The 18,763-nt window shown below is 41.5% G+C and overlaps 1 protein-coding gene across 4 annotated transcripts; it reads right to left on the bottom strand.

Moving 5' to 3' along the window:
* Positions 1 to 1,140: 1,140 nt before the first annotated feature.
* On the bottom strand, positions 1,141 to 11,737 carry ZNF24 (zinc finger protein 24). Of its 4 annotated transcripts, none has more exons than XR_006890083.1 (5): positions 11,019 to 11,643; positions 9,312 to 9,814; positions 8,910 to 9,057; positions 2,942 to 6,770; positions 1,141 to 1,679 (listed from the first exon to the last, which is right to left on the bottom strand). XR_006890083.1 is itself a non-coding variant. In XM_046671322.1 (4 exons), exons 2-4 carry the CDS (start codon positions 9,729 to 9,731, stop codon positions 6,232 to 6,234), a joined length of 1,107 nt encoding a protein of 368 aa, XP_046527278.1. In that variant the 5' UTR covers positions 9,732 to 9,814; positions 11,650 to 11,737; the 3' UTR covers positions 1,141 to 6,231. The 4 variants fall into 4 exon arrangements, 2 of the variants coding, with proteins under 2 accessions (XP_046527278.1, XP_046527277.1); XR_006890082.1 differs by having other exon boundaries at positions 1,141 to 3,066; positions 4,110 to 6,770; XM_046671322.1 differs by lacking the exon at positions 11,019 to 11,643 and adding an exon at positions 11,650 to 11,737 and having other exon boundaries at positions 1,141 to 6,770.
* Between the last annotated feature and the right edge of the window lie 7,026 nt (positions 11,738 to 18,763).

The following is an 18,763-nucleotide window of genomic DNA, read 5'->3' as shown; positions in this document are numbered from 1 at the left end:
TTTTTCCTTTTTCTCCCAAAGCCCCCCCCCGGTACATAATTGTATATGTTTTTTAGTTGTGGCCCTTCTAGTTGTGGCATGTGGGACGCCACCTCAGCATGGCTTGATGAGCAGTGCCATGTCCGTGCCCAGGATTCGAACTGGTGAAACCCTGGGCTGCCAAAGCAGAGTGCGTGAACTAAACCACTTGGCCACAGGGCCAGCCCCTAAAGAAACATTTTTAAGAATTTAAAGAAACGATAGCTGGACACTGTTTTGTTCTATTCTCAGCACCTAGTCATGTCAATCCTTACTCAACTCATTCAAAGTCAAAGTCATAGCCACACCAATGGCGAACCAGATCTTCCATGATCTGGCCTGGCCCTGCCTCCACCCTCACCCCACTTCTCTCTCAGGTTTCATCCACTACTCTCCATGTTCATTCTGCTCCCACCACACTGGCTTCCTTGCTGTTTCTTGAACAAATCAGACATTGCTCCCCTAAGTTCTTTGCACTTGCTGTTCCCATGCCTGGAATATCCTTCTTCCAAAGTCTCATGGCTTGTTTCCTTATACTCATCCGCATCTTTTTCAAATTCCACTTTCTCAATGAAACCCTCCCTGGACAACCTATCTAAATTGCAATACCTTTCCTCCTTGATGTTTTGTATCCCTTTCTTGATTTATTTTCTCCTTTTTATTCATCACATGACATACAATATGCTTTTCTTTTTTCCACCCCTATGTGTAGTTTCCACACACAGAAGCAACAGATGTAAACCCCAGAAGTCTTGGGCCTGAGCCATTTCAAATCCACAGGCTTGAGAATAAAATGAAAGCCCCAAAAACCACATTGGAGGGGGGATGGAGGTCATGGAGAGGGGCTCCAAGGGTCACATACAGGGGATGCTTGAGGGGAATGCTCCAAGAGCAATGGTTGGAGGTTGGAAGTGGGTGCAGCATAGACTCAGCAGTGTAATCCCTAGTGTGAGTCCCAGGTTAATGAATCTGCAGTAAGGATGGGAAGAGAGTGCCAATCGTGTGAAAAGCTTTTCGTCCACAGACATTCCCAACACCAATGTTCAGTTATTGTTAGAATGTAAAGTGTATGTGTGTGGTGTAGAGTCGAGTAACAAATGGCAGAGGTTTACAGAGGCCAAATCATGGAAGGCCATGCTAATTTTATTAACCTATATAGCGCATAAAGTATAAGTTTAGAATTTAAAATTACAAAGGTTTTCTACAAATCAATAAGAAAATACAAATAACCTATATTAATCAGGACAGAAACCCAATTCAATTATCTTAAACAATGAAAGGGACTTTATTGGCTCACAAAACTTTAAAGTCCAGAGGTAGGGCAGGCTTTAGGCACAGCTGGATCTAGGGCCTCCAGGATAACGACACCAGAACTTAGTTCTCTTTCCTTTCTGCTAGCCTCTGAGTTGCTCCTGAGACAGACTCTCTCCACATGGTACAAACTCAGGCTTACATAGTCCTTAGTTCATGGGATCTCTGTAGAGCCTTCTTTCCAATAGTTCCAGCAGAAGTTCTGTTGAGGGCTCTCTTTAGCCTGGCTTGAGTTACATGCCCATTCTTTAATCACTGTGGCTAGGGAGCTGTGGGACTCAGGAAGGCCAGGCCTGGTCATATACTCACCTAAGTCACAGGGAATGGGTTCCTCACAATAAATAAGGGTTCTGTTACCAGAAGATGGGGAAAGAGATGCTGAACAAACAAAAACAACATATAGCCACACATAACCCAACAGAAAAGCAGGCAAAGGACACAAACAATCCATGGAAAAACTATAAATGGCCAATAAACATATGAAAATAACCTCAACCTTACCAATAACCAGGAAAATGCAAAATAAGGATTGTTTTTTTCTTTTTTGCCCATCAGATAAAATCAAGTAGAGGTAAGGCTACAGGGGAGATGAGCACTTCCATACAGTTGATGAAAATATAAAGGTTTTGGGAAGGCTAAGCTGGGTCTATCAGAGAGCACACCCTTTGACCCAACAAACCACCTTACACGACTCCATCCTAAAGAAATATTCACACACATACACAAAGATATATGAACAAGATGTTTACTTTGGCAATGTAACAGCAAGAGAAAAAAATAAGGAAATAGTTAAATGGCATCTTCATAGTACTGAATCCTATTCAACCATTAAAGAAATTTAAAGAATTCAGGATGTTTTTGAGACCAAAAAAGCAAGCTGCAGAACAATACATATGTGACCCTATTTATGTAAAAATAGCATTTATGTCTATTCATATGGAAATGTATGGAAAGGAGATTAGATGGATGTATGCTTAACTGTGGGGAGTGAAATGTGACTGGAAGCACTGGAAAAAAGGGTCTCTCTGCTTTTATACTTATGTACCATTTAAGTTTTGTACAATGAAAAGGTAGTCATTTAAACTTTCCTAATTAGAAAAAAACTGGGCGAACAGAATTCACAACAGGAAAAATGCAAATGGCCACTAAACATGTGAAAAGACGTCCCTCTCTATTAATAACCAGAGAAGAGAAAATTTTTGCCTATCAGACTGGCAAAAATATTTAAGGATTCCAACGCTGGTGGGAGTGTAGGCAAACAGGCACTCTACTACTGATGGAGTTGTAAACTGGTACAATCTTTTGGGTGCTATTTCTCCAAATGATAAATGTGGACATTCTCTGACCCAATTAATCCACTTCTAGCTATTTATCCTACAGAAATACCCACACAGGCAGCAAATTATATGTACAAGGATATTACCTATACCTTTATCTAGAATAAAAAATTGGAAAGAACTGAATTATCTATCAGTAATGGGTTGGTTAAATAAATTACAGTATATTCATGCAATGGAATAGTATGTAGCCACGAAAAACAATGTCTACATCAAAGTGGGAGGCAGGGAGGAAGTTTTAGTGCAGTACGTGTAAAATGGGGATATGTACCTACCTCATACGGTTGCTGTGAGGATTAAGAGTTAATCCCTGGTAAAGCGCTTCTAACAGTGCCTGTATACAGCGACCACAAGTGTCAGCTATGAACACATTTTCGCTTAAATATGTATATGCCTAAGTCTGGAAAAATAACAAATCAAATAATTATTACTTCTGATTAAGACTGTGAGAAGGAATGTCCTTTTTCATGTTACATTTCTGTACTATAGAAAATACAAATAAGCATGTTTAATAGCTTTCACATTTGTTAACCATAAAAGATAAAAGCATAAAATTTATCAATCAAGGCTTAACAGCCATCTCTCGTGGCATAGTGAAAGTTACATGTCCCTGGAGTTCACAGAAGTAGATTTGAGTTTTAGCTCTAACTGGCCACATGCAAGTCACACGATCTCTGAATCTTGCTCTCCTAGTCTACAAATCTAAGTGAGATAGGTTTAGTGTCTAATCCAATGCCTGGCATGCAGATTATTTCAGTACATATAACCCTCCCTTCAACTTACATAAATGTGATAGATATATTGCTAAATGATCAGATGCCATCTGGGTGTGAATGCGAGGAGCTTAACCTCCAAGAAAATCAGAAGAAATTTAGCAATAACGAGCAGATGCTCAGTGGTTATTGGGCAGGTATCAGCAGTCTGCATGCCATTCACAATGACTGCTCATTTGCTAACCAAACAGATGTCACTGCTTGGCAATTGCCAGATCACTTCATTAAAGGCTGGGTACCCCTCAGAACTGCTAACTATGATCATCTGTGTGGGTATAAATGAATGTCTGGATAAACCATAAATCACTGAATGGTTATTTAAAATCAATTTGTCTAGTGGGGACTTAGCCTAACCAGAGATGGCGGGCACACACACAGCTACTTCCTTTTCCTGTGTTACCATCACTTGGTCTTGGGGTCCAGCCCCTTTTCCCCACAGAGCCTTACCTTAGTCTCAGAAGCCTTTCTAAACAACCCACAGGTATCACAGCTGGAAAGATAAACACATATTTGCCAACTCTAGTGGGACTTTTTTCTAAGCTCTCACACTACACCAAACATCTTTGGCATTTATTTTGACATCTACCACAGGGAGCTTCTTTGTATACAGGAAATATGCAAGATCTAAAAAAGCATAAAGTTTCAGCCACTGACGTTGCTCCCTCCTTACCTACTCTGATACCAGAATTGTGTCATCCCAGCAGAAGAATTCCAAATATGCCACCTCAAAACCTACTTGGAAAGAAGCCAGTTATAAATAAATCAATCAACTCAAGATCATTTTATCTTAGAGCAGAGGAGTTTATAGTTTTATTGGACACTGATTTGTTTCCTCAGCCACAGAGAAAAAGACCCAAACAGAAGTCCCTACATTTTCTTGTATAACTTAAAATACATATCATTACTACGTATTTATACTTCAATAAATCTTAATCTATAAAGCACATTTCTTATAATTATCAGAAAATCTATAAACAAGCTCCATTCTTCCTCACTTCTCCACCACCTGGCCTTGCATGTATTACTATGCTTTTAAACAGGATCATGCAAATCTCACCTTCCACTCTTAATTTGATCCAAGCACCAGATGTAACCAGAATCTCTGGAATTATGAAATATTTGTATTCACATGGGTCATTTCCCACACAGTGATGCCCACTATAAAAAAGCCTTTTCTCATATTCTATATTTTAACTTCCAGAGTTTTCCACTAAACAGTAGAACCACAGTACTTGGGATTCTCAGCCAAGAAGTATATAATCCTACTACTACAATGTATTACTTTTATACATTTTTTAAAATGTGTTAAGACTTAAAATTAAAAAAAAATAGTTCAATCAATTCTGATAGTTAATAAACTAGTTGTTAATAACCTAGTTGTTTATTTTTTAAATAGAACAATCCATTCAACTTAACATGTAAGTACAACCTCAACGCTACTAGAGATTGATTAGTTTGTTTAAAAGACCCACACACTGTGAGAGAGTATCTTGGACTCACCTCTGAAGATTGCTGGAGAGCTGGCTAGCTCTTCGAGCTGAGTCTTCCTTTCCCCCAAACAGAACACCCTGGTGAGAGAACTATGGCTCTGGGAATCTCAGAGGTGACCTCCCCCAGAACTACTCCGACAGGGGGAACAGGCTAACTCACACGAAACAGCTTTGTACCAAACCCCCAATGATTTACAGTGGAAGAGATACCTACCTACTTATGGTAGGGTTACAGTACCTAGCACAGTGCCTTGTCGGTAGAAAATGCTTAATAACAAATGCGCGGCTGCTTTGTCAGCCTCGTGTTCAACCTTTTTGTACCAAAGGAATAAAATAGCAAACCTGATACTTGTTGCCCACCTGTCAGGGATTTTACTGTCCTTAACAAAAATGAAGGCAAAATAAGAACGAATTAGATCTTCAAGTTCAAGTCTCTTTTGTTTCCTAAAAGCCAAGACAGACCATTACCCCTGTGTTTACATCTGCCCTTCAACACTGCCATTCACTAAAAATTCTTCCCTACTGTGGTAATTTCAACTTTCATAGTTTACAACTGTCTATTGTTTAGCCTGTCCACTTTCTAATGATACGTGGGAGAACGTTATTTTCATTAGTGGGAAGCCTCCAAATTAGATGTTTTTGAGTTTTCCTGTGGGCAGATAATTAGATACATTCTTGATAAAATTCAATTATTGGATCAAAGTATTTGTATATCTTCCCCCATCTAGGTGCCCCATTCACTTTTTGATGTTTTATCATCATCTTTCTTATCTGAGTTTTAAGGCTCATTTTACTCTGAGGCATTTGGTCGTCCTTTATCTTCCATTTTCTGAAATGCATATTCAAATTAAGTTAAAAGGAAACCAAAGGGTAAATTTTGAAAATACGGTTTCAGTTTACAGATTTTATAATTCCTATGTTGCCTTTTAACGTAGAAGGGAATGTATCCTTGCAAAGAACATTTCAATGATCGACACAGAAATAATAATCTGTCTAAAAAGGAAACTTCTAAGAAAGGGACAAAAAATCAGACAGTTCGTTATTTGGAAAAATGAGAACATAGACATCACATGGAAGATTTAGGCATTAACACCTGAAGTTTAAAATTTCAGTTTCTAGGCAGGTATGACAGCATTTCTTTCAAGATAAAATAATAATGGTGGGTGAAGATTTTCTACATTTCCCAGTGGATTTTCTAACAGTCTATAGGGAAACAAAACTGTTATGTATCATTTCATATTTTTAATTTTGTCTTCATTTCTGAAGAAAAAGACCTGAGTGCTGATTTTTTTTTTCAATTTCTTAAACTTTTACAACATTCAGAAGTTTTTCTGCATTGTGTCTTCGCTGATGTCTAAAAAGATTTGAGCTTTGACTATAGGATTTCCCACACTGAACACATTCGTAAGGTTTCTCCCCAGTATGGATTCTCTGATGATTAATAAGCCCAGAATTCTGGCTAAAGGCCTTTCCACATTCAAGACATTTGTAAGGTTTTTCTCCAGTATGGACTCTCTGGTGTTGCACAAGGATGGAACTTCTGCTGAATGCTTTCCCACATTCAACACATCCGTAGGGTTTCTCCCCACTGTGGATTCTTTGATGAAGAATGAGGGCCGAGCCCTGACTGAAGTGTTTTCCACATTCATCACATATATGTTGTTTCTTTCGAGAGGGATTTCTCTTTCTTTCAAACCTGCCCTTGGGGAAACAGGCTTCTCCATATTTAAAAATCTGAGGAACACCTATATTGAGAGTGCCAGGAACTTCATGAGATTCTCCTGCTGAAGGAACCTCTTGCTTTGGAGCTAGTGCTCCATTTTCAGTCCTAGCATCATCATCTGAAATAAACAGAAAATGTAAATATCACTCATTTCTATTCTGGGAGAAAAGAACCTGAAGAAAAAATTTTTTAAAAATAAACTAAAAATAAATAGCTTGAGGGTATATCCATAAACAGCACTAAAAACTGGTGTTAAGGTTGTCTACTCTCAAAAGAGAAAAAAATGAAATGACTGATTATGAAGCTAATGTGGTCACGGCATGACAATGAGGGATTAAAAGGTTCATCTGCATTAAAGTGGTAACAGGCGAGTGGGTTATAAATGGTAGTCAGAAAACAAAAGGCAGAAAGATGGTAAATTATAAGATTAGGGAGACAGTCAAGTGATGTAGCTAGGTCTGGATGAAACTTTGTTAGAAGAAAAATAAAATAAAATTGGCCATTAGGAAATTATTGTAATATTCTTTTGCTTTGAGAAAGGGAGAAATTACATCAAAATACAATGGTGTAAATAATAAGCAATCAGTCAGACAGTGACTGTTTCTGAAATGAGCAAGCAGGTCACAGCCAAGATTAGACTAAAAGCAGAACACAGGAGGAGTCCGGAAAAGAAGGGACTGAAGATAAGCTGGGAGCATCCTATGTTAACTCAGGACATGACATTTACAAATTCAATGTGCCCTTAAGAAATGAAAGTTTTCCTGTAAAAGAAGCTTGCCCTATTTGGTATTTATCACAATAAGCTGTGTTATTATTTCTAAGTCTCAGATAGATGTGTCTGGTGAAAGAAAAGCCTAAATTACCAACATGGGTACCAGCACCCACCTACAAGCAGCGGTATGAGCAAGTCTCATTTAAGACTTCCCTGAAACTTCAAGCTTTAAAGAGTAAAGACAGTTACTATACAGTGAGCAGCAGCACTCAGAAAAGTGGTAAATAGTGAGCAAATCTCTAATAGATGATTATGAAAGGAATAAAGTCAGGAGAGAAGGCTGACAGAGATGGAGGAGGCCCAGGAGACTCGTGAGGCCTGGACACTTGAAGAACTGAGAAGTGAGTGTGGTGAAGTGGGGACAAATGGCACAGAAAGAAGTTCCCACAGAGGGAGAGACTAGACTGCTGAAATGAGGCTAATTAAAAACAGGTGAAAATTATTCTAAAATTCAGGCAGGGGATAAGTTTTCCACCTGAGAAAATGCGATCTCCAAAGACCAATCACACAGGTTCTCAAACTTTACTGCACAGAGGAATGTCCCAGGAAACGTAAAACCGCAGATGCTCGCAGACTGCAGCCCTACCGCAGAAATTCTGATTCACTAGCACTGTCCCCCCTCAGATGGGAAGAAAACCTGCTAAGACCTCATTCTGTGGCACACTAGGTGTTATCTCCAACGATCTCAAGGAACGATTGACAAAGCAGTCTCAAACAAAAGTTCATTTTAATCCATATACATATGAAAAACAAATCGAGCAGTTTTAGGAATATAGTGGGTTGTATCAAAGTATACAAAAAAGTATGCATCATTAATTGACAATATACTTGGAAAGACTAATCTAAGTGAATTATTAGAATTCCGAAGTTTTTTCTGTATTTAAAGCATATTGTATTTAAAGCTAGGGAGCCTATCTTTGCATTAGTACTTAGAAAAGGTGAAAAGTTTTACACAAAGATCATTTCTACAAAAGAAGCTTCTCAGAAAAAGAATGACTCTAGTTAGAATCTGAAGAAAAATAGCTAAAAATTTAGAAAGACTTCATTGATAAACAGCAAACAAAAAGAATAGATTTGAAGAGGCTTCAAGTAAGCTTATTGTACCAATAGGGTTAGGCAGGATGTGTGAAAGGATGTGATGGCAGATAAGCAATACTGCATACAAAATAGAGGGACCTGGGCTACAGCTGGGTGTCAGCTCAAAGAGAGGCAAATGCCAGCCTGAAACGGGCAAGTCTTCAAGAAAGAGGTGAAAGGGAAGACAAGGCTGATGATGTCAAAGTCTAGGAATAAAAGACCTGAGGTCAGCAAACCAATAATGGTTATGAGAAAAGAACCAAGATCCTACAGCGTACCTATGTCTAAGAAATCTGGTGAAGGCGGTCAGCCCCCCACCCCACCCCGCTGCAGAGGGAACAAGCGAAGAGTCCTGGACGGAAGACCCACATTCGCTTCCACCCTCTAGCCCAGAGTCCTGGTCCTCACCACAGTGCCTTAGGGAATGGAGCTCCCAGGATGCCCACTTGAGCTGGTTTTCCACAGCATCAAGCTCAGAACTTGGTAATCCCTGAGCTTCTTCTTGAGATACTATCTCCTCTACTAGCACTTCTCGTTTTCGTCGACGGAGAGAAACCTGGAAATAATAATATTTGGTTCAGTTGAGAAGGAATTTGATGAGAATCAGTACTAAACAAACATAAGAGAAACCATACAAAACATACACTGCAGAGGGCTAGGTGGCAAAGCAGCATAGGTGATGGGAGCTGTGGGGGAATGGGGCGGCGGAGGCATAAACATAATTCTAACTTAGCGGAATGGAATTAATTCAGCTTTGCCTACTGCTATGCCAGTGCCTCTGACCCAGGAAAGGGGTACAAGCAGGCTCACCGGCTGTCCAGGGTCATCTAGTTCACTCTCTAAATCCTCCAGCACTGTCACTGCCTCCTCTCCATTCTCTGGATGATGCTCTCGAACCCAAGTCTGTAGCTCCTTGGGTAGGATGGCAACAAACTGCTCCAGCACTACCAGCTCCAAGATCTGTTCTTTTGTGTGTGTCTCTGGCCTGAGCCACAGACGGCAAAGTTCTCGAAGCTGGCTCACAGCTTCGCGGGGCCCAGGTGAATCCTGGTATCCAAACTGCCTGAATCGCTGTCGGAAGACTTCCGGGTCAGGCAGGTGGTTCCAGGGGATACTTGATCCCTCTTCACCATCAGGATCCTCTTCCAACTTCACTCTCAGAATTTTTTCCTCTTCATCTGGAGTTGGGATGATAAGTATTGAATCCTCTTCCCCTGACTGTGCAGACATCCTGATTTATAATACTTCAAGGAAAGACAATCAAGGCAAGATACAGGCCTCAGGGAAATACTCCGTTTTCTTCACAAGCACTCCTGAAGCACAAGAAATAAAAAAAATATAAATGTCCAAATATCCTAGGAATTTGGACACATACTGATAAAGGAGGTAAAAATATTTGTTCTTTTCCTGGATTAAAAATTCCAATCAATAACTACACCAAAAGATGGCAAATTACAGCTCATGGCCAAATCTGGCCTACTGCCCCTTTTTGTACAACGCTTGTACTAAAAATAGTTTTCACACTTTTACATGGTTGAAAGAAATCAAAAGAATACTTCACGACGTGAAAATCTGAAATTAAAATGTCTGTGCCCATAAATAATTTATTTGTTCACAGTTCACACTACTATGGCAGAGTTGAGTAGTTGTGACAGACACTATATGGCCTGAAAGGCCTAATATTTACTATCTGGCCCTTTAGAGAAAAAGTTTGCCCATCTATGACCTACAAAATCAACAAACCCTATTTCAATAATCGAAAGAATTCAAGTAAGACCCAGCCCACCTCTAAATGCATTTGACCCTAGAACACATTATTTCCAACTCAGGACTGGTGTTCCCTCACACATAGGTCAACTCAAAAGCAGGGACTGCTTTTTTATTACCGGCTAAAAAAAAATTTTTTTAACAAAATGTTTTTTTAAGAGTTTAGAAATACTTTAAAAATGTTTAAGAATTCCTTGCACTTGAAATATATGTGAGAAAATATTCACTTGCCCAATAATAGATAACACAATATTGAAAGAAATTAAGCACGAGGTGCCATACAATGCACCTATTAGTCAGTCAGCCGCCACACCATAACTACACTTACACGTATAATGACAGGCATTGATCACAGCAATTCTGTGAAGAAAAGGCACTCTCATAACACCTTAACTTCCTGCAGTGGCCCAGAATCTTCTCCTTACACTGAATGACTCATAGTTTTCCCAGCTTCTACCTTCAGGGAAACCTTGTGCTATTTCTGATCCTTTCCTTAGTATTTGCACAGTCATGCCCGTGCCATTGTTTACAACACATATTAGGAATGAGCCATGCGGCCACTCGATGTGGCTATTCAGGGCCCAGAATCTGAAAACCAATAATTTCAAAAAACTTCTTGTAACCCTATCAAGGCTAGGAATCAGAAAAGATCTTATCAGACAGCTAATACATACAGGTTTAATTACTCGAGTGTGGTGGCCTTACAAACAGGGTTTAGGCAACAGATCGTTCGTTCCTATTCGACCCTACCTTATCAATGGTTCAAGTATTCCAGAAAAAAGAAATTTCTCTTCCTTTTATATTTCATTCGGCACCTTGTTCGCGGGAGGTGAAAGAGGTGCCAGGATATCTCCCCACCTCACTCCTGCAGAGGGCGGCTGCGAACCCCGCCCCGGCCCCAATGACCTCCAGCCCCTCTTCCCGGCACTCGCGGCGGCAGATTTCAGAGGACCAAAGGCCACTCTGCCACAGCGGCGTCGGAGCCACGGCACTTCCGCCCGCGGCCAGAGGAACTACAAGTCCCGGCACGCCCCGCGAAAAGGCCTGCCCTGTGCCACCTCCGCCCGAAACGAGTCCCAGAACCCTCTGCGAGACGCCAGGCCCTTGAAATAGAACAAAACCACCCAGTGGGGGAGGGGGAAGGCGAGGACCCGGGAGGACACAGGGGATGGAGGACTCTCTAAGGATGCCGAATGCACGATCTGGTCTTCCGTCTACCCCTCCCCGCCCCCCAACTGCTGGGCGCGGCGACCGTGGCCTGTCCGCGCCTCCCGGGAAGCCGAGGAAGGTCCCGCCAGGCTTCTTCGCTTGCTCCTGCCAAGCTGTCCGCAGCCCCTAGCCCAGCGTCCCTCTCACGCCCTTCCCCCACAGGGGCCCAAACCTCCGGCTCAGGAACCGCAGCAGCTTCGCTGTCCACGGCAGACGCAGAAACGCCGCTCACAGCCGTTTCCCAGAAGCCCCCGGCGCGGACTGCTTCCGGTCTGCGGGCCCCAGGAGGCGGGGAGAGGCGAAGCCCCGCGTTGCTATGGAGATGCGCCCGGGGCGGGGGAGGGGCGGCCCGACGACAATGACCGCTTTGAGGCTGCGCTTGGCCTCGCGCCTCTTTGCTTGGATAGTCCAGTGTACTGTGTTCCGCTTAAAAGGCAAGGAAAAGAAAGAGAGAATTCTGCCGTTAAGTTAGTCTTCGTGGTTTCACAAACCCTTTCTCATGCATTATCTCATGTGATCCTCACAGTAATCCCCTGAACGCAGTAACAAAAGCTAATATTTATGAATGTTTCTCCGTTGTGCCAGGCACTGTCACTGTGCTTTACTTGTACTGTCATTAATTTTCACAGCAATACTATGATCTAGGAACTTTTATTATCCCCATTTCACAGCTGAGATAATTGAGACAAATAAATAACTTACTGAGAGCTCGTAACTAATTAAAGTGGGAAACAAGATTTGAAACCAAGGCATGATTCCAACCTGTGGCACCCGCGGGATATGCTACAGAGCTTTATTTTGACCAGTTTATCAGGGAAACAGGCTGAGACAAGTTAAGAGCTTTGACAATGACCTCACATGGAATTCGCAGAATGCATGGTCATCTTGTGACTTTAGGCAGGGTATTTTATACCACAAAAAGGCTGCTGAAGCAATCATTTAGAAACGTAAATCAGGGGCCAGCCCCGGGCCAAGTGGTTAAGTTTGCCGCTCTGCTTCTGCGGCGCAGGGTTTCACTGGTTCGGATCCTGGGCACACACATGGAACCGCTCATCAGGCCATGCTGAGGCCAGGTCCCACAAAGCAGAACTAGAAGACCCACAACTATAATATACAACTATGTACTGGGGGCTTTCGGGGAGAAGAAGAAGGGAAAAACGGAAGATTGGCAACAGCTGTTAGCTCAAGTGCCAATCTTTAAAAAAAAATTTTTTAAACATAAATCAGACCACTTCATTCTCCTATTTGAAAGCCTTTAATGGATCCTCACTGCCCTGAGTCTGACATGAAGACTCCTTACATTTGCCTGCAAGGCCTGCTGTGGTCTGTTCCCTGCCTCCTCCCTCTGACTTCAGCTCTTAGGCTCACTGTGACCCGGGATCCTCAGCCTGTCTGACCACCTTTCCTCATGAAAGCCTTCCCTGTCTTGGTAGCACTAGTAAAAATGATCTCATTTCTTTCTTTCCCTGTTTTTGGTTTTGTTTTTGTCTGTAAGTCCCATAAGGGCAGGGACCTTGTCTGTCTTATTCACCACAGTGTCTCCACCTAGTCCCAGAATGCTGACTGCATAGAGAACTCAATAAATATTTGTTGAGTAAATGAATGAATTGTGGGCTGGTCATATTGCTGCCTTTGCTAGGTCACGTGTCAGGCATCAGAAACCACACAAAAGAGCCCTGTTGTTTAAGGTCTGTGTTAGGAGGGCAGGTCTATCTAGCCTTCCAGAAGCATTCCAAGATCCCCAGGCCTCGGCTTTCTGCCTTATTCAGGAAAGTGTCCTCTGCAAACTACCCTCAGCCTCTGATGGGTTTGTGAATGAGAGAATAAGTGAGTGAGCAGCTGACGTTTAGCTACTTTACACTCTGACAGGAACTTCTCCCCAGATGAAGTTTGATGCCTCTTTCTCTTTCTTTGCTACCTCTTCCCTCTTCTCTCCTCATTTAGGAGGCTTCAGAAATCCAGCCTTTCACTCTCTTGCTTGGCCACTGCCGTCAACCCACTTGGCTGCTCTTCCCAAACTTTCCCTCTTTTGTGATCCTAAAGGCTAGCTGAAGGCATTTTTGTTTTGTTTTGCTTTACGAGTTTTTATGTCTAATTAATGTTGGAAAACAAAGAAGATTACATCGAACAGAAATACTTGGGGAAGTTAAAAACATTGCAAAATTTTACAAAACCCTTTTCTGGGATTCTGTTCGACTGCTCCTAATTCTTTCTAAGAAAGTAAATGGAAACCACAATGAGGGTACCCTCTCTAATTTACTCCTTTGAGGGCAGGGAACCAACAACACCCACTCTGAAACACCATCTTTCTGAGCCCCACTATGTGGGCTCTTCCCTGCCTCCCCACCCCCACCTGGTGAAAGATTCGCCCTGAGCTAACATGTATTGCCAATCTTTCTCTCTCTCTCTTTTTTTCCTCCCCCCAAAGCCCCAGTGCATAGTTGTATATTCTAGTTGTAAGTCCTTCTAGTTCTTCTATGTGAGCCACCACCACAGCATGGCAACTGACAGACAAGTGGTGTCATTCTGTGCCCAGGAATCAAGACCTGCACTGCAGAAGCTCAGTGCTCCAAACTTTAACCACTAGGACATCAGGGCTGGTTCAATGGGCTCTTTCTTGAATGGTGGCCCTTGTTGCCGTCTTAAAGATCTAGTCAAAATAGAGCATCATGTTCCTCTGGGCAACCTGAGTGTAGGGAATAGCTCCATGCCAGCACTGGGCAACCTTGCACATAGCTACATAGACCACACAGGGGAGCCTTGAACAGCAGCTGGTCTGAGTCTCGGCAGAACATCTTGTGATCCTCCCGGAACATGAGAACATGAGAGGTTTGTAAGGAGCTGCTACAAGGCCATTTGCCACCAGCTCCTTGTCTTCCAAGGAGGTTGTTGTGAGACAGTTTCTCATTGCTTCCTGGGTTGTAATAAGGCTTCCTTCTTTGATCCCCTGGAATACAGCTGCAGACTATAAACAGGCTTAGACGCAGCAGAGCATCAGCCCCTCAGCAGCAGGGCGGTCCACAGCTCCTGTTGAAGTCATCTGGCTCCTTCTGTTTCCGTGTCCTCCTTTTAGTGTGTGAGACAAGAGCTCACGGGGAGCTGATAGCTTTAGCTACTCTTGCTTTCACTATCTGGAAGTAATAATCTGTCTAAATCTAAAAAGGACTCATTGTCTTTACCAGCCAGAACTTTCAACCTTGCCTTGAAAGCATCTCATTCATTAATTAATGGTAAGAAAACAAAAAAAACAGAAAACCAACCGAACAAACAAAAACCCAAAAAGGACATATATTACCTGGGAACTACAGATGACTAAAATGAAGTCATGATTCCTTCTTTTAACATTACCATGTTGTTAAGGAGAGAGACAAGAAAATGAGTGTTTACAAGGCAGTGGAGAAGTGCTCCAGCAGTGAAGGACAGAACACCAGCAGGGGCACGTAAGCGAGGTGGTGCGCTGAGGGGGACGAGAGGCACCCTGAGGGGGAGAAAATGAAGTAGGAAAATTTTTCACTTTGAAAAGAAAGCACAGACCTTCAGACTTGGTGTTATCAGATTTTGTCCAAGAATAATTGTTTCTAGGCTTTTCTCTAATAATTGTCTTGGAACTCTCAGTCCTTCCCCTCAGCTCGAAAGTCTCTCTCTATGGGCACTTTAAGTCTACAGGTTAAAGATTCCATTTTAGCTAATAAATGCACTGCACCTGGAGCGTTTTGGTTGCAAGTGACTAAAAAACTAACTGTGGCAGGCATTGTTAGCTTCTTATGTAAAGCACTCTCCCTTATTTATTTATTTTTTTTAAAGATTGGCACCTGAGCTAACTGTTGCCAATCTTCTTCTTTTTTTTTTCTTTTTCTCCCCAAATCCCCCTGGCACATAGTTGTATATTCTAGCTGTGGGTCCCTCAGCATGGCCTGACAAGTGGTGCCATGTCTGCGCCCAGGATCCCAACCAGCGAAACCCTGGGCCGCCAAAGCAGAGCACGCGAACTTACCCACTTGGCCACAGGGCCGGCCCCTCCCTTATTTCTAATACACTCCTGATTTCTTGGATTTGGCGCAGAGGGGTGACAACACTGTGGCCAGCCATAGGTAATAAGTTGTAACTGAGCTAAGCCATCCATGACCATCCTGTTTCCCTTTGCCAGATGCTCACTTGGCCTCCCTGGCAGCTAGGCAGGGCCACATCACTCAGTTCTGGTCAATGAGATGTAAGGGGAAGTAGTTTGTGTCTTTTAAGAAATTTATCTAATCCATGTAACTTGTCAAATATGTTGGCATAAAGTTGTTCATAATATTTCCTTAATGTCCTTTTAATGTCTATAGGACCAGTAGTGGTATCCCCTCTTTCATTCCTGAAATTGGTCATTTCTGGTTTCTTTTCCTTTATCAATTTTCTTGAAGTTTATGAATTTTATTAATCTTCCAAAGAATCAACTGTTGGTGTTCTTTATTTGCTCTATTATTTGTTCTCTATTTCATGAAGTTCTGCTTTTTTTTTTTTTTTTTAGTGAGGAAGATTGGCCCTGAGCTAACATCTGTTGCCAATCTTCCTCTTTTTGTTTGAGAAAGACTGTCCCTGAGCTAACGTCTGTACCAATCTCCCTCTATTTTCTATTTGGGATGCTGCCACAGCATGGCTTCATGAGAGGTGTGTATGTTTGCACCCGGGATCTGAACCTGCAAACCTCGGGCCACCAAAGCAGACCCCGTGAACTTAACCACTATACCACTGGGCCAGCCCCTAAGTTCTGCTCCTTTAAAAAAAAATTAATATACAATAAAATTGGCTCTTTTTTTGGCATATAGCTCTATGAGTTTTAACATGTATAGATTTGTGAAACTACTACCAAATCATGATACAGAATATTTCCATCATTCCATAACACTGCCTCACAAATTTCCTCACATCTCTCACCAGTGGCAACCACTGATTTATTATCCATCAAAATAGTTTTGATTTTTCCAGAATTTAATATAAATGGAATCATAAAGCATGTAACCTTTTACACACTTTTCATTCAGCATAATGCCTTTGAGATTCATCTGTGTTGTTGCGTGCCTCAAAAGTTCCTTTCATTTTATTCCTGAGTATTAGAGTAGTATTTTACCAGAGGTGTCACAGTTTGTTTATCCATTCAACCATTGAAGGACTTTCTGGCGTTTCTAGATTTGGGCAATTCTGAATAGAGCTACTATAAATACTCATGGACAGGCTTTGGTGTGAAGATAAGATTTTATTTCTCTGGAGTAAGTATCTAAAAGTAGCATTGCTGGGTCATATAGTGCTACGGACTGAATGTTTGTGCCTGCCCCCTGAATTCACATGCTGAAGCTTTAACTCCCAATGTGACAGTATTTGAAGATGGGCCCTTTGGGAGGTGATTCGGTTTAGATGAGGACATGAGGATGGGGCCTTCGTGATGGGATTAGTGCCCTTATAAGAAGAGACACAGAGAGCTTGCTTCCTCTCTCTCTCCACCATGTGAGGACACAGGAAGAAGGTGGCCATCTGCAGACCAGGAAGAAAGCCCCTCATCCGGGAACTGAATCAACTGGCACCTTGATCCTGGACTTCCCAACCTCCAGAACTGTAAGAAATAGCTTCCTGTTATTTAAGCCACCCAGTCTATGGTATTTTGTTACAACAGCAGGAACTGACTAACATATATGGTAAGACTACGCTTACTTTTATAGGAAACTGACAAACTGTTTTCCAGATTGGCTCCACCATTTTACATTCCCATTAGCAGTGTATGAGTGTTCCAGGTACTCCACATATTCACCAGCACTTGGTATTACCTTTTGTTGTTGTTGTCGATGAAAATAATCCATAACCAATCTATAAATGAAAATTTGGGTGAGTTTATTCTGAGCTGAAATCTGAGGACCATGGCCTGGGGCCTTTCTTCCCAAAGGAAGAAAGGGCACCGAAGAAGTGGGGTGCACAGAGTGGTTATATACCCCCAAACAGGGTGTTTCACATATGATTGAAATGTCCCTCCCACAATAGTCACAAGATTGCCCTGTCGGCACAGCACTTGATGGACACAGCAGGTAGTGGGTCTGCTATCTCAGTGGGTGTAGCAGGAGGCAAGTCTATTGTCTCAAGCTGGGCGGTCACAGGTGAGCGCAGCAATCAGTTTCCAGCCTAAGGAAAGATGCTTAATCCTTAAGGAGACGCCAACATTGGGAGGGGGAGGGAAGTTGCACCTTTATCTCAAGGGCCTTTGCGCTTGCCATAGGGAATATCTAAAGCAGATATACAATGCATGATCAACAGCCATGGTCAGGCCCTTTTGGAAAGACAAGGTCAGGCCGAATTAGGTTTATACCAAATAGCTTCTTCATATTCTCCAATATATCCTATTGCTTGCCATTTTTATTTGTCATTGTTTAGTCATTCTAATATGTGTATAGTCAAATCTCATCATGGTCTTAATTTGCATTTCCTTAAAGGTTACTGAGGTTGAGCGATTTTTCATTTGCTTACTTGACATCCATAAATATTCTTCTATGAAGTGTCTGTTCAAGTCCCCCATGCTTCATTAAAAATTTTTCTTCCTTACTGTTGAATTTTGGAAGTTCTCTATGTATTCTGGATACAAGTCTTTTGTCTAATTTGTGATTTGTAAATATTTCACCCAGTCTGTAACTTGCATTTTATTCTCTTAATAGTGTTTTTCATGGAGAAAAATGTTTAATTTTAATGAACTCCAATTTGTCTTTTTCTTTTATGGATGTGGTTTGGTGTCATAGCTAAGAATACTTAACACCAGGGCATGAAGATTCTCTCTTACATTTTCTTCTAAAAGTTTTATATTTTTACATTTAATATTAAATATATGATTTATTTTGCCTTAATTCTTGTATAAGCTATGAATTACAGGTTGAGGGTTTTTTTTAAAAGTGTGTAGAGTTTGTTATATAAACATGTCCAATTGTTCTATTTGGTGAAAATTTTGTTTCCATTCAATTGCCTTTGCATCTTTATAAAAAAATAAATTGGCCTTACCTGTGTGGGTCCGTTTCTGAACTATACAATTTGTTATATTGATCTGTGTGTCTATCTCTTTGCCAATACCACACCCTTGATTACTATAACTTTGTAATAATTGTTTAAAATGTGGTAATGTGAGTCCTCCAACTTTTTCTTTTTCAAGTGATTTTACCTATTTAGTTCATTTAACATTCCATATAACTTTTACACTTGATCTTAGCCAAAAGGCCGAGAAGCGATCCCATATAACTTTTAGAATTAGCTGGCCTATATCTACAAAGATATCC

The sequence above is a fragment of the Equus quagga genome, chromosome 9, assembly GCF_021613505.1.
Source record: "Equus quagga isolate Etosha38 chromosome 9, UCLA_HA_Equagga_1.0, whole genome shotgun sequence".
Lineage (NCBI taxonomy): Eukaryota > Metazoa > Chordata > Mammalia > Perissodactyla > Equidae > Equus > Equus quagga.
The sequence above is the reverse complement of the archived record's forward strand: the minus strand, read 5'-3'. Positions and strand labels throughout refer to the sequence as shown.